Raw genomic sequence first — 14,095 nt, 5'->3', positions numbered from 1 at the left:
CACAATCTCTGTCTGACATCCAACTTGCAATATCTTTCGATGCAACCTCTACACATTTCACACTTTGTGTTTCCTTGACAGAAATGTTAAATTTAATATGATAACACAATGAAAATCATCTATGCCACAAGACATACAAGACAAAATGGTACTCATGCACTATCAAGTTATACATTCCATAGTGACAACACTATATGCATTGCAGGTGACCAGAAAAAACTTATGTATGTTTGCAACTAAAAAGTGTGACAATTGTCATTGAGCTAAAATGTGTGACAATTTATTTTTAATGTTAATGAACTTTGCCTCACATAATGATCTTCACTATACAGTTGTTATTAACATGCAGCTCTTGGAGTGGAGTCTAATTAGAAAATTATAATCTTACTTGTTCACTAATTTAAAAGAGGTACAAACCTGAGACTTCTGAAATATTGTTGGGATAGCATATGGCAACAGCATTGTCCTTTGCCCAACTTTTTGCATCATGTCCACACTAAAATGTTCGGAACAGACACGACTTCCCTTATTTGGAGTAAACTCAACAGCAGCATTCTTGTTTATATTCTCCATCCATAAGGCATGTAACTCAGGACTCCTCTCAGCATCAGGAAAACTATATTTCAATGTTAAAGTAGTATGTTAATAAATACCTAGCACCATGCAATTAAAGGTTTTTTAATTCAAATTTTATAGTATGCATGTTATATATATTATTTATGTAGTATATCAAGTATGCATTTTGTACATGTTTTTGTAAATTTGATTTTAGAGCTATTGAATAAAAAATGATATCACACTGCATAATTTATTAAGCTTATATTGATAAATTAAATTCTTGCCGTCACGAAATACATTGAAAACGAAAAACAGTCAAAACACAATGATGTAATGCAAATTATCTCAAAAGTTAAAGAAATTCAACCCATAATTTATTACAGCTATTTCTGAGTGTACAAAAAATGACGCCATTGCCTTTTACGTGTGAAAAAATATCGTGTTTTTTTGCAATAAAAACTACAAAATAAAGAAATTGCATAAATATCTTACCGGTGGGAGGTAATATTCTCCTTTAAAGGAATTATGACAACCAAAAACGCAGCAAAACTTAGGCATTTTTTAAATTTAGTGAAAGGCGGGAAAGATGAATAAAAAAATATTCAAAAACTGATAACAGTCAAAAATCGGGAGGGTGATGGACACGTTTTTTACTTTGTATCGCGGTATGTCAGTGGTAATTACCATGGGCAAAGGGGACCATGTGGCGTCAGCAAAGCTCAAAATCCGCCATCTTTTCTGGTACGCTTTTTGGCAGCGAGCCGGTCCTCCAGGAATTATTATATAGCTCAGTGGTTTACCCTCATATTTTTGTGAAAAGATGGCAAAAATACGACAAGATTCTTACCTTTTTCTGGAAGTTAATATACTCATCTATAGTCAGTGTCATGGTAAATTATTTTAATTATTAAATACCATGAAATATAACATCAGACGTCTCATACAACGCTTCGACTGGTTTTTGTACGGGAATGTTTTGATTTTGTTTTCTTTTTGTCATTATGAAAACGGAGTTTATAAATAAAATTATATTGTCGTTTATCACATAACACATTCAGATTTATAGTGAAATACATTTGAGAATATTAAAGTTGTGTTTGCCACAAAAGAATTACTTTTTAAAGCTGTGCCGGATGAAATATCAAGTGTAAAATCTTCCGACTTCATTAATATACACGGTGAATTCGGTCGAAAATTTGGTCTTGTTATTTGTTAAACCGTGAAAAGTCACTGACCTCATTCGAGTTTCCCTCTAATTTAGTAAAAATACATATATTCCATATTTATAAAGATATAAATTTGTAAATTTCATCAAAATTTTGCTAAATGACCGTTACTCATTGACGTTTGAAAATACAAATTTTTGTCTCGACCAATCAAGAGCTTAGTAGTTCATATTGGCGCATGCGCATAACGTAGAAGACCGTCCATGGCGTGAGGTCCATTGCATAATGGCGGACGACTTTGATTTCGCATTTGCATATCGTGTGTGTAAATATCCGAGCGGAATTAGTATACCCTCGCACGGTGCTCCGCACCGGCTCGGGCACAGAGCATACAGAGGTTTGACTGCCGTTAATTTTGCGTACCCCTTGGCTTAGCCAGTGCGCTCAAGAGAGACCTTCTCCCCCCGGGAAATCATGCATATGGCGGCGGCTTGAATATAAACAGCCGAGACAGAACTATCTGGAGAAATCGTATTTTTGACAAAAACGTTGCTCAATTTTTTTCTCAAAACCAGATTTTGTTAGTTCTTATCCTTTAGAAGAGTATAGAAGTGGGAGCGATTGTTTAAATAAAGTGAAAATGTGGAATATATGGATATTTATAATGTTCGGGGGGGATAGGGTCTCTCTTTAGCGCACTGGCTAACAACATGGCCGCTAGGAACGCATAATTAATGCCAAGTCAAACCTCTGTATGCTCTGTGGCTCGGGGATAACAATCCTTGGTTCTTACACAGACTGATTTTTTCATTCTCCAATTTAGATGAATGCAAAACTGGGTTAAAGTCGTGCCCAAATTACTCGGATTGCATGGACACAGATTTAAATATGAATGGAACTGCAACATGCAGCTGTAAGAAGGGTTTTACAGGAAATGGAACAGTGTGTTACGGTACTACATGGCTATATGGGCATTCTTTCTGTATTTGGTTGATAGTTTAGGATATTAACCATTTTAATGCCGCCGAGTGATGTTCAATTGATTACGTGATTATTATAATGCCAATAGAAATATATATATTTTGGACTACTGCTTCGCGACAATATCTAAGGTTTTAAACAGGCTGTACCTAGGGCTTTATTTTCAAATTTTTCCATGATAACCGAACAAGAATTTTATTTTTACCTACTTAAATTTCTTGCAAATTCATAATAAATTCTCAGTTAGAATCAACTACATGGTGTTCTGTTAGACGAACGACAGGGTTTAAATTTCCGGCAAGATATTTAGCTGAATTAGAAGTCAGTGAACGTGGAGATGTCACTATAGGCTAAGAGGTACACCTGATTCATGTATTTTAGGTAAACCATGAAATGTATAGGACACACACTACAATAAAGTCTCAGTTCAGACAGTTTAGAGCATAATTTGCGTTCAATATAATGGTTGTGGGGTCCCGTGTTAGCTCTTAAATGGAGTCTCAAGAAGAGCACGAATTTCTCTTTCATATTCTGAACGATTTAGTAAAACCGTGGCGTTTTCCTTATCAACTTTAAAATATGTATAGACTTATCTGTCCTTAGCTCCTCACCGCATCCTTCTGCTCTTTGGAAAGATTATAGTTGTTCAAAGTTACACGTCGCAAAACCTCGGTTTACTTCAACGCGAATATTGAACGCGACATTATCTCTGGGACAAAGTACTCTCAATATTAATTGTATATCATTGTTTCGCGCTCTGATATTTTTCTTATTTTCTAATAAGCTGGGGCTTCTACTTTGAGACAGCAGTGATACGCTGTAAAGCAACGCCAACAATTAAATAATACTGATTGCATTTGCTTATATTGTAGATCACTATTTGACCAGTTCCAGGGGCGTACGAGGCACGATAAAGGGGGTAGGTGGGCACATATTCATATATTTATGTTGACAAACCTGTAAAGACAATCCATTTGAAAAGAAATTATTCTTCTCTTCCCCAAATTAATATATGAATATCTTTCATCTATACTTAAGAACGCGTGTGTGCATTAAAATGACCTTTATAAAATATGTGTAATATATATCCTGATTTTAGTTTTAAGCTGAAAGTGTGTAATATATCAGCACAATCTTCGTGAAGAAAGGTGTGCTGTCAATCTTCGAGCAGAAGGTGAACTCATTAACATCGTTAGTGACCTAGGTCAAATCGTTAGATAAATCATAAAAGTTCGCAATGTTTTCTCATTACCTAGCTAAGAGAATTTGTCATGTGTGCATCATACTCTAAGTGCAAAAAAATTGTATAAATTTACCTTTATTGGAAGGAAATCGTAATTGTACCAGAATAGGTTATTTGTCAAGTCTGCTTTCTGGTTATGAAATCTGACTTTCACTTCTTTAAGACTTTCTCCAGTTTCTATTGAAGGGCATACGGCAGTTATTCTGATCCACAGAGGATGATAGAAATTGTGCCTTTCTGTAAGTTCTGATAAGCATCTGTCGCTAGATATTCTTCCCCTTATGCATATTTTCGCTAAAGTGTTTTGGTGTTCTTCTTCGTATCCGATTTCGAATTTGTAGGATGTTTTACGGATAGGAAGAACAGGTCTTAAACTCACAAATATTTCTCTATTTGTCTCACATTCATCGAGATAAATTGTCCTGGGATGCACCTGTCGAAAAAAGGAAAATTAAACGAGGATTAGAGATTTCCAACAATTAATTAAAAAATCAATTTTTGTTTTGCATCGTGAGATATTAATGTTAGTTGAGCCTCAATTTTTTTCCTACAAAGTATATATCGCTCTCCAAGTTTAATTCAAACTCGACTATAAGCTTGACTTGAAGGTAGAGTACATTTTAAAAGTTAATCAGAGTGACTATGGAAAGATTATTGAATCCGAAATATAATAATGCAATCTTAATATAAACATTTTCTTTTCTATGTATACCAACGAAAGTTGTTTGCTAAAAACAATGAGAACATCGTATTGCGAAGACATGAAAAAATTTTTTAGTAGTAGCTACTTAGCGTTTTTGGCCGATATTTGCCTATTCACATTACAGCTGAAGCAAGTGCTATATCATTTTTCAAATGCGTTTAATTTATTAGGGGTAGAAGAAATTACATGATCTGCACCAGGCAATTGAAATAATCAGCGGCGTGACTAGAAGATCACTCGGCTCACAAATAGCAAGAAAATCTCATTATTAATCTGAACTTTTATTTTGAACTTATAAGCTGTAGGATTTTAAGTGAATTAGCTTGGTACAACACATAAGTATTGAATTCGTTCGGTTCGTTAACCTATATCCTCAGTGCAACTACTTGTAAATTTAAGCGTCACTTAAATATTGCCTTGTTCATGATTTGCGATTGTTTGCTCGCGCTATTAAGCGCAAAGTATACTATTATTACTATCATTAGTATATATGAACCCTTGAACTCTCTGTATATTATATATATATAAATATATATATATATATATATATATATATATATATATATATATATATATATCTATTTATCACATACTTGTGCCTTTATCAGGGCGATAACAGGGTGACATAAAAACGATATCGTCACTGATATCGCTTTTTGTCACTGATATCGCTTTTTGTCACTGATATCGCTTTTTGTCCCGCTGCATTTGCCGCTGTCAAAACAAAGATGGCTAACTCGAGCAATTCGAGGTTTGTTTCAGTCAATGTCGATTGCTTTATAGATCAAAAAGAAGTATGTGATAAACAGGTTATCACAATCGAGACGAGGTGATATCAGTTTTATCGCTTGAGGGACGATATCATAAATGTCCCTCGTTCGCTGCGCTCACTCGTGACATTTATGATATCGTCCCTCAAGCGATAAAACTGATATCACCTCGCCCCTCATGTGATAACCTATACATATATATATATATATATATATATATATATATATATATATATATATATATATATATATAATATAATATTATACATAATTATATATTACATATATATATATATATATATATATATATTATATATAATATATATATATATAAACAAATCAACAAAATATAATCATAAAATTGTATTTCATCGCTACACTGTGTTTCACGTACTAGTTTTAGTACGATCCTCAGGCGATAACTATTTACAACGGTTTACGCACACGCGCATTATGCGAGAGTTTTAACGTGCATGTTTGCGTGCGCTTAACATTACAAACCTTAAAACCATATCTATGCCGGCATTTACTAAACAGTTCTGTCCTTTTGTTCAACGACTTGTTTTTGTCTGATAGCATGATTAATCTTTTTTCCTCGGTGCATAAATTGCAAACTTTCATTTCTGGACATGCGGCGGGAACTTGCTTCATCACTGACCATTTTATCCCAAATGGTTTATCTTGCGACTTGAGCCCCCAAACATACTTCGAGAGCTCCGTTTCTCCAGAGTAGCGTTCGTGGTTAAAAGACTTTAAGTGGCTGCTGTATCTGAGTTTGAAGCTACCTGATGTCATACCAATATAATGCTTGACAACTTCTCCATTATCCGAGCTAACTTCCGCTTTGTACACAATACTTTTCACGAGACAATTACCGTTCATTGGGCATTCCTCCTTAACTCTGCAGTTGCATGATTTCAAAGAACATTGGGACTGAGTTGTTTTGATGTTTAAGGACTGTATGATTGTGGTTGGAGATTGAGGTTTTAACATTGTTCATACAAGAGTAACTCACTTTGACCGTGTTCCGGTTGAAAATTTTATGGAGAGGCGATGACTTTGGGAAATGCTTGTCAATTAAGCGAAGGAACCTTTGTGCTACATTCGTTTTCACATTCTTACTATAAGGTGGATTATACCAGATTATGTTTCTTGATCGCGTTCTTCGCTTGGGGTTGTAGTTGTTTTCATCTTGTTGGTAACTTAAGGTGGTGTTGAAATGACTGTGTTTTAGAAACTGGTTTTGTTGGACGAAAATGAGGATATACGTTTGTTGATCGATTTGGGAAGTTGTCTAATTATGGATGGTGGATGGTTAGACCTGCTGTCGATGTAAACTGGGTCATTATTAGGTTTTCGGTAAGGGGAGAACTGATTATCTTTCAGGTTTAAGGTGACATCAAGAAAGTTGACTGATTGATGGCAAATATCGACGGTGATTTTTAACCCGAACTGCTCAAAGATGCGGTGAAGTTCTTTTCTATAGCCGCGTCAGCTGATCTGCCCTTCTTTCCTTTGATCAACATCAAGCCATCATCCCGATATAGACCAACAATATTTTTACCAAATTGTGATGCAAATGTGTTTAATATGAACAATCCAATCAACTCGCAGACTTCGGCACCATCGAAACTACCCATAGCGACATCAAATAAAGAACCATTAACATCGTTAGTTTTGCTCCATGCTTTATCACTGTGAAAAAGAAACAATTTACGTGCGTGATTGATGATGGACTCTTCTTCATCTGTGATATTTATCATTGTCTTCGCCCAAGAAATTGCCCTTTTCAATAGTTCTTCTGAAATCGATGGGTAGAATTCATTGATGTCGAAGGATAGGAATGAATGATCGTGAAAAGTATTGTGTACAAAGCGGAAGTTAGCTCGGATAATGGAGAAGATGTCAAGCATTATATTGGTATGACATCAGGTAGCTTCAAACTCAGATACAGCAGCCACTTAAAGTCTTTTAACCACGAACGCTACTCAGGAGAAACGGAGCTCTCGAAGTATGTTTGGGGGCTCAAGTCGCAAGATAAACCATTTGGGATAAAATGGTCAGTGATGAAGCAAGTTCCCGCCGCATGTCCAGAAATGAAAGTTTGCAATTTATGCACCGAGGAAAAAAGATTAATCATGCTATCAGACAAAAACAAGTCGTTGAACAAAAGGACAGAACTGTTTAGTAAATGCCGGCATAGATATGGTTTTAAAGTTTGTAATGTTAAGCGCACGCAAACATGCACGTTAAAACTCTCGCGTAATGAATCAAAAACGCGTGTGCGTAAACCGTTGTAAATAGTTATCGCCTGAGGATCGTACTAAAACTAGTACGTGAAACACAGTGTAGCGATGAAATACAATTTTATGATTATATGTTGATTGTTTATATATATAAATATATATATATATATATATATATATATATATATATATATAATTATAATATATATAATATATATATTATATATATATATAATATATATATATATGTATATATAACCTCTTTTAAAAACGTAATGATATGTAGGGAAAAAGCAATTCTGCATATAATTCTTGGACGCAGTGTAGGTTATTTTGGTAGATGAGCGGAATGCTTCTATGAAATGCTCAGAAGCCTATATAATTTGACGCCCAGCATAGCAAATGATATTACATAAAAAGATTGTGCATACAGCATAAGACCACCGTCATTATATTTTGTAAACGAAACAAAGAGTGGGATATATGACATATTTGTAAATCTTTTTCTAACCGGAAAATAATGACATAATAGTACATCTTAACCACTATTGCAGTGTATATACATATTAATTAATCCAGCGTGAATTCTTGTAGTCATTGATAAGCTACCTGCAGCGAGGTGTACTGTATCATTGAAGTTTGTTTTTCTTATTAATTAATCGAAAATAAAGTTTCCATTATCTTTTCAATGTTTGTTAGCTAAATTTGTCTAGCAGTGAAACAAAAATTAAGTGAAACCATTAATTAATAGCTCAAACAAACAAATCACGACGAGCGTGATATTTAAGTGACGTCTAAATGTGTTTCAAGTAATTTCAATGATGAAGGTCTGGGTGAACGGACTGAAAGCTTTGCAGTATTAAATACTTACGTGGTGTACCTACAAGCTAATTTGCTTATTTGATGTCACCATGCAAAATGATAATACTATTATGTAAGTTTTTAATTTAGTTAATAGACCTAAAAAAATTCGTTCTAACTTGACCGCTGCAAGTTCTTTTGGAAGACAGAGAAAACCCTCAGAAACTGAAAGCCGCGTTATGGAGTGCAATAAACACAAAAGTTTAGTAATTTTCAAATCTACTTTCCTGAAAAATTTAATCGCATTGCAAGTGGGAGGAAAAATTGCACCTTGTATAACAGGGCCTTGACAAATGTTTGCATTTTTTTCAGTATACAGAGTGTATTGAAAAACAGTTTGCACTTGAAAAATCTAAAGTATAAAAATGTGTTTTATAAGTTGTTATAGTTGGCCTCAGACAATTTGGTACAGGCGTATAAGCGAGCATGCAAAGTTAAAAGGCTGGGTATTTTACGTTTTCATTTTTGAGCTTGTTAATTTCAGTTATAACTAATTTGCAGATATTATATAATTAATGATCTATTAACGTATGCAAATTAGTCGCAAGGAAATCTAATTTTAAAGTTAAGACGCAGAAAACCAAACTTAAACCTCGCGCGCTCGTTAACGGCTTCGCCAAATTGTCTGAAACCTGAATAATAACGTATAAAGCATATTCAATATTTTGAGCCCGTCAGGTTAAACAGTATTTTCATTCATCAATTTTGTGCCCAAACTGTTTAGATATTGATTGCGAAAAACACGATTTTTACTCCGAAAAAACTATTACTTACAAACCTTCTGTACAGAAAGTAACCGAAGGTCCCAAAAGACCTATACACATACGGAAAGATTCCTTTATAACGATACGTGCGCGTAAATTTAGCAAGTTTAAACTTACACGCTGTAGTTATTTTGTACTTAAATTTTAAATTGCCTGCTAGATTATATTATCTCACTATATTGATAAAATTCAAGCACTTTAATTGATGTTTGGGTGTGTAGCATATATACTTATGTTTAATTACCTTATAAGAAATCGGTTACAAAAGTTATCTACAGCAGGAGACGAATATATGTGTATTCGCTCCTGTCATCAGACAATTACCTGCGAGAATGGTATGCCATATTAATTAGGTCTAAAAACTCACCTCAATACCGGTAAAAATTGTTCCACTTGATTTCCATTGTGACCAACCTCCACCATGAAACCTCCCTCGAACTTTACAATATACCTATTGGAAAGTAAAGTATTATTATCTCGAGAAAAAGGTATTTAATTCAACATTTTAATGATTCGCGTATTGTTTCTAAAATTATATTATATCATGCAATAAAGTACTCATAGACTCAACAATAAACAGTGCGCTTTTCAATAATGGCAATGGGTTCTTCAAGAAATTTGCAGGGACGCTGCATGGAACTGTGAGGAGGGAGGGCAGCTGACCCTTGTCTTTTACCAGGACGAGTGAGGAGAGGCAAAGATCTAAAAAAAATTTGCCTCCCCTAGCCTCCTCATCGTTACCGCGGTCCAACAAATTTCTCTAAGAACACGCTAAAACTTCCTGGCAAACTCATCTGATAGTTTTGGTGGAAAACAGCAAGACCACGCAGAAGCCACCGTGTCCCATATTTATTTATTTTCAAAAAGAAACAATCCAATTCGCTGAGGAGCTCTTCGGTCTCATGTGAAATATTTGAATAAAAGGAAAAAATATACGTTTAATAATATATTTTAAAATATATATTTTAAAAAAAGGCTAAAGTAATGTGGAAAAACATGCTTAAAAACATCTCAATTTAGATTGTTTACATTTAAAAGTTGCCCGCCAATATATACGTAAATACCCAAATATCAATCACATTGTCTTTATACTTGCATGGGTTTCGTGGCGTTTTGCTTGGTTTTTGCGTGAAGCCGTCAACCTCTTAAAAATCCTAATAGCATACCTATTTGAAATATGTATTATATATGAGCGAATGATATATCGAAAATTTTATTCCCACTTTTAAATTGAGTTCGTACAATTTTTTTTAATTAACTCATTGTGAGATTTGTCACCATCAGGGGTGCAACTGAAACTGCATGTAATTGCGGGATGTTTATTCATATGTTCAGTTCTGCCGGCGGATTTCTATTGTAAGTTATTGGAATCACATAAAAAATCCGTCAGGCAGAACTGATGAGTATATAGATAAGCACACCTCCCCCCTCCCGAATTATCGTTCTAGTTACGCCACTAGTGACATCAAATATTCACGGAGCCTGGTTGCTCGAAACCAGAACAGCTGCTCAAATCTTTAAAAGTTCCTAAAGCGTTGCCGAGTACAGTCTGCAGAGGCCTAATACAAACCCTTTTGTTCCATTCATAACCACGTTCATCCCTTTCTATTTTCCCAGTCACTCTATTTACAAAAATTTGTTTTTCGTAAAGATTTTCGTGACACGTTTGATTTGCAGTCCCGTTAAACGTATGTTGCATTGCGTATGTGGTTTCGTTAGAGTCTTTGAACCACTTGACATGAAATTCAACATGAGAAGCATCATCAAAGTAGTCCCAGAAACATTGTAATGCCACATAAACTCTATCTTCATCTTTCGGGCGTACTTTTGGCCTCATTATACTAGGAACAACACCTGCATAGATAATTGAATGGTAAAGATAATTGAAAATTTCGTGCTGAAATCCTCAACATGCCCGTTGCACGTTTATTCGTTATCATGTGACCCCTTTGCGGGTAATGAAAATTCGTCTCTATGGAAATTTAAGAAATATCTCCGTGAATTTTCTTTAAATAAACAAATATAACGTATTAAAATCGAATTTGGTATTTCTTCGAACTAATTGAAGTGGTCTCATTTCGATAACTGTACTCAATAAGAAGCTATTTTGAATCCTACCGGAATCTTTTTTTGGGACACCCGGTATATATACAGTAGGGGGCAAAAGTTTGAGTCCAGTCGTTGTAGAATTTCAGTATTAAATCCTGGCAGCGCATTCGAATTAAGACATGCATGCTAGTGTTCCAGTACTGTAAACCTTATTAATTGCACACTGTTTTGGTCCTAATGATTTAAATTATAACAAAATAAAGCTCTCATTCCTTTACACTGCCCAAGATGGTGGGAAAAGGTGCAAAGTGATGGTGCACAAGGACAAATAGTTGCATTAAGTATTGAAGGATTCTTTCCTCGTAAGATCGCAGAAAAAATGAGAATTTGAAAAGGTGGTAAGAAACTACCTTTGCTACATTTAGATAGGTGTTCACTGACGGTTAAATGTCGATATTCTTCGTGTCATGCTGCTTATGCAAACCTTAGAAACAGAGTAACTTTGCATAAGCAGCATATTAGACACGAAGAATATCGACATTTAACCGTCAGTGAACACCTATCTAAATGTAGCAAAGGTAACTTTAACATTATGCCGATCTATAAGTGTATCAACGCTAATAGACTAATAAGAGAGACCAAAGAGAAACAAATAATTAGAACACTAGAACCTAATCTTAATGCATGCTAATTTTATCTTTGTAAATAACACAACTTTAACATAGTCACACTAAATAGGATGTATCATATTACACTATATGTAAGTAAACAAAATAAGGCATGTTGTAAAACATGGACTGAACTGGACTTGTAAACTATGGACTGGACTGGACTTGTAAAACATGGACTTGTAAAACATGGACTTGTAAAACATAGACTTGTAAAACATGGACTTGTAAAACATGGACTTGTAAAACATGGACTTGTAAAACATGGACTTGAACTTGTAAGACATGAACACTCTCTGCCGCCAATATTACGGAGTAAGTAATAGACAGCTCTGTATCTATTGTTTTATTTGTTTACTCTGTGTCATTATCAAGCGGACACGACAATTCAATTGAAAAATAAATTAAATGTAAAATGGCTACGCGCGCGCTAAGCGCATGCCGATTTATTATTGCATAACAAATCATAGGCTGCCCAGACTTTGACTTGCGCGAGTACATCACACGAGTATATTAAATTACTTATTTAATCTCTGTCAGTCTCCAACAATGTAAAGGTCTGTAAACCAAAATGTTCGGTAGTTTCAAGCTTCCCAAACTGACGAAAAAGCCAAACGATAAGCCTGTTTTACCAAAATTTGAATGGGCTAATATAATAAAGCAGAAAAAGCTCGGTTCTGGTAGCTTTAATTCCGTACACCTGGCAAAATATGTTCACGACGCTACCAGGCTACCAGCCAACAGGATGTCGTAGTAAAAAAAACTAAAGAATGTTTCCCTTGATTCCGCGGCTCGATTTGTTAAAGAAGCGACTATTTTGAATAGTATTAAGGGGCACAGAAACATCACAGAATTTCTGGGAAAGGCCAATTACCGCAATCTAACTATATATGATACAAATGTATGCCTGTAAATAGTAGACGTTTTCTATTTCGTTATCGTGGTCCAATTTCGACGGCAAATAAAGGTTGGGGCAGAGAGTGGCAAGATATTTTGTAATGTGTTTTTGTGTGTTTAATGAGCTGAAACCAACAAATTCGAAGATCGGTGTTCATGTTTCCCAAGTCCATGTTTTACAAGTCCATGTTTTACAAGTCCATGTTTTACAAGTCCATGTTTTACAAGTCCATGTTTTACAAGTCCAGTCCAGTCCATAGTTTAAAAGTCCAGTCCAGTCCATGTTTTACAACATGCCACAAAATAACCACTGTCATCATTTATCACCTGAAGAGCTAAAAGAGCAAAAACGTTTGTGAATAAAGTGATATTAAAAAATACAAAGCAGTGGTACTAGAAAGATATGATTCGAACATAACCACTGGTTTGTATTTTTTAATATCACTTTATTCACAAACGTTTTCGCTCTCTTAGCTCTTCAGGTGATAAATGATGACAGTGGTTATTTTGTTTACTTACATAATTATAGTGCATGTAATAATTTATGATACATCCTATTTAGTGTGACTATGTTAAAGTTGTGTTATTTACAAAGATAAAATTAGCATGCATTAAGATTAGGTTCTAGTCTTCTAATGATTTGTTTCTCTTTGGTCTCTTTTATTAGTCTATTAGCGTTGATACACTTATAGATCGGCATAATGTTAAAGTTGCCTTTGCTACATTTAGATAGGTATTCACTGACGGTTAAATGTCGATATTCTTTGTGTCTAATATGCTGCTTATATGCAAAGTTACTCTGTTTCTAAGGTTTTCAGTCGTTCCCACTTAGACTATTGACGTATTGTAATTTAGGCAACTTCATTTGGTACGTAATTGAGAAAATCGTGCTAAAGCCACTCTGCGCAAAAGTCCTTAGTTACATCCGCGATGACCTAGATTTTCTGAATCACGTACCAAATGAAGTAACCGATGAAACATTACTAGTGTCATTTGACGTCGTTAATCTTTACACAAATATCCCACATGAACTAGGTCTAGAAGCTATGGAATACTGGCTGGATAACTACACAGCACATCTTGCCCGCCCATTTTCGAAATAATTTACTCTAAATGCCGTATCCATCGTGCTAAATAAAAATACGTTCAAATTCGATGACCAACATTATCGACAGATTCAAGGAACCGC

The 14,095-nt window shown here is 34.8% G+C and overlaps 1 protein-coding gene across 2 annotated transcripts in view; it reads right to left on the bottom strand.

Annotated features, from left to right (window-relative positions):
* Positions 1-14,095, bottom strand: part of LOC114535180 (von Willebrand factor D and EGF domain-containing protein-like) — a 59,912-nt gene that overhangs the window by 28,063 nt on the left and 17,754 nt on the right. The window contains exons 3-6 of one of the 2 annotated variants that reach the window (XM_028556561.1): positions 10,863-11,146; positions 9,660-9,743; positions 4,022-4,381; positions 3,800-3,905 (exon numbers count right to left, since the gene is read on the bottom strand). In XM_028556561.1, coding sequence (XP_028412362.1) covers positions 3,807-3,905; positions 4,022-4,381; positions 9,660-9,743; positions 10,863-11,146 — 827 coding nt within the window. In that variant the 3' untranslated portion in view covers positions 3,800-3,806. Of the gene's footprint in view, positions 1-3,799; positions 3,906-4,021; positions 4,382-9,659; positions 9,744-10,862; positions 11,147-14,095 lie in introns of those variants that run through there. The other variant, XM_028556560.1, reaches the window with a different exon arrangement.

Source organism: Dendronephthya gigantea, unplaced genomic scaffold, assembly GCF_004324835.1.
Source record: "Dendronephthya gigantea isolate DGI-Jeju-01 unplaced genomic scaffold, DenGig_1.0 000112F, whole genome shotgun sequence".
In the NCBI taxonomy this organism is placed as follows: domain Eukaryota; kingdom Metazoa; phylum Cnidaria; class Anthozoa; order Malacalcyonacea; family Nephtheidae; genus Dendronephthya; species Dendronephthya gigantea.
This window is presented reverse-complemented; position numbering and strand designations above follow the sequence as displayed.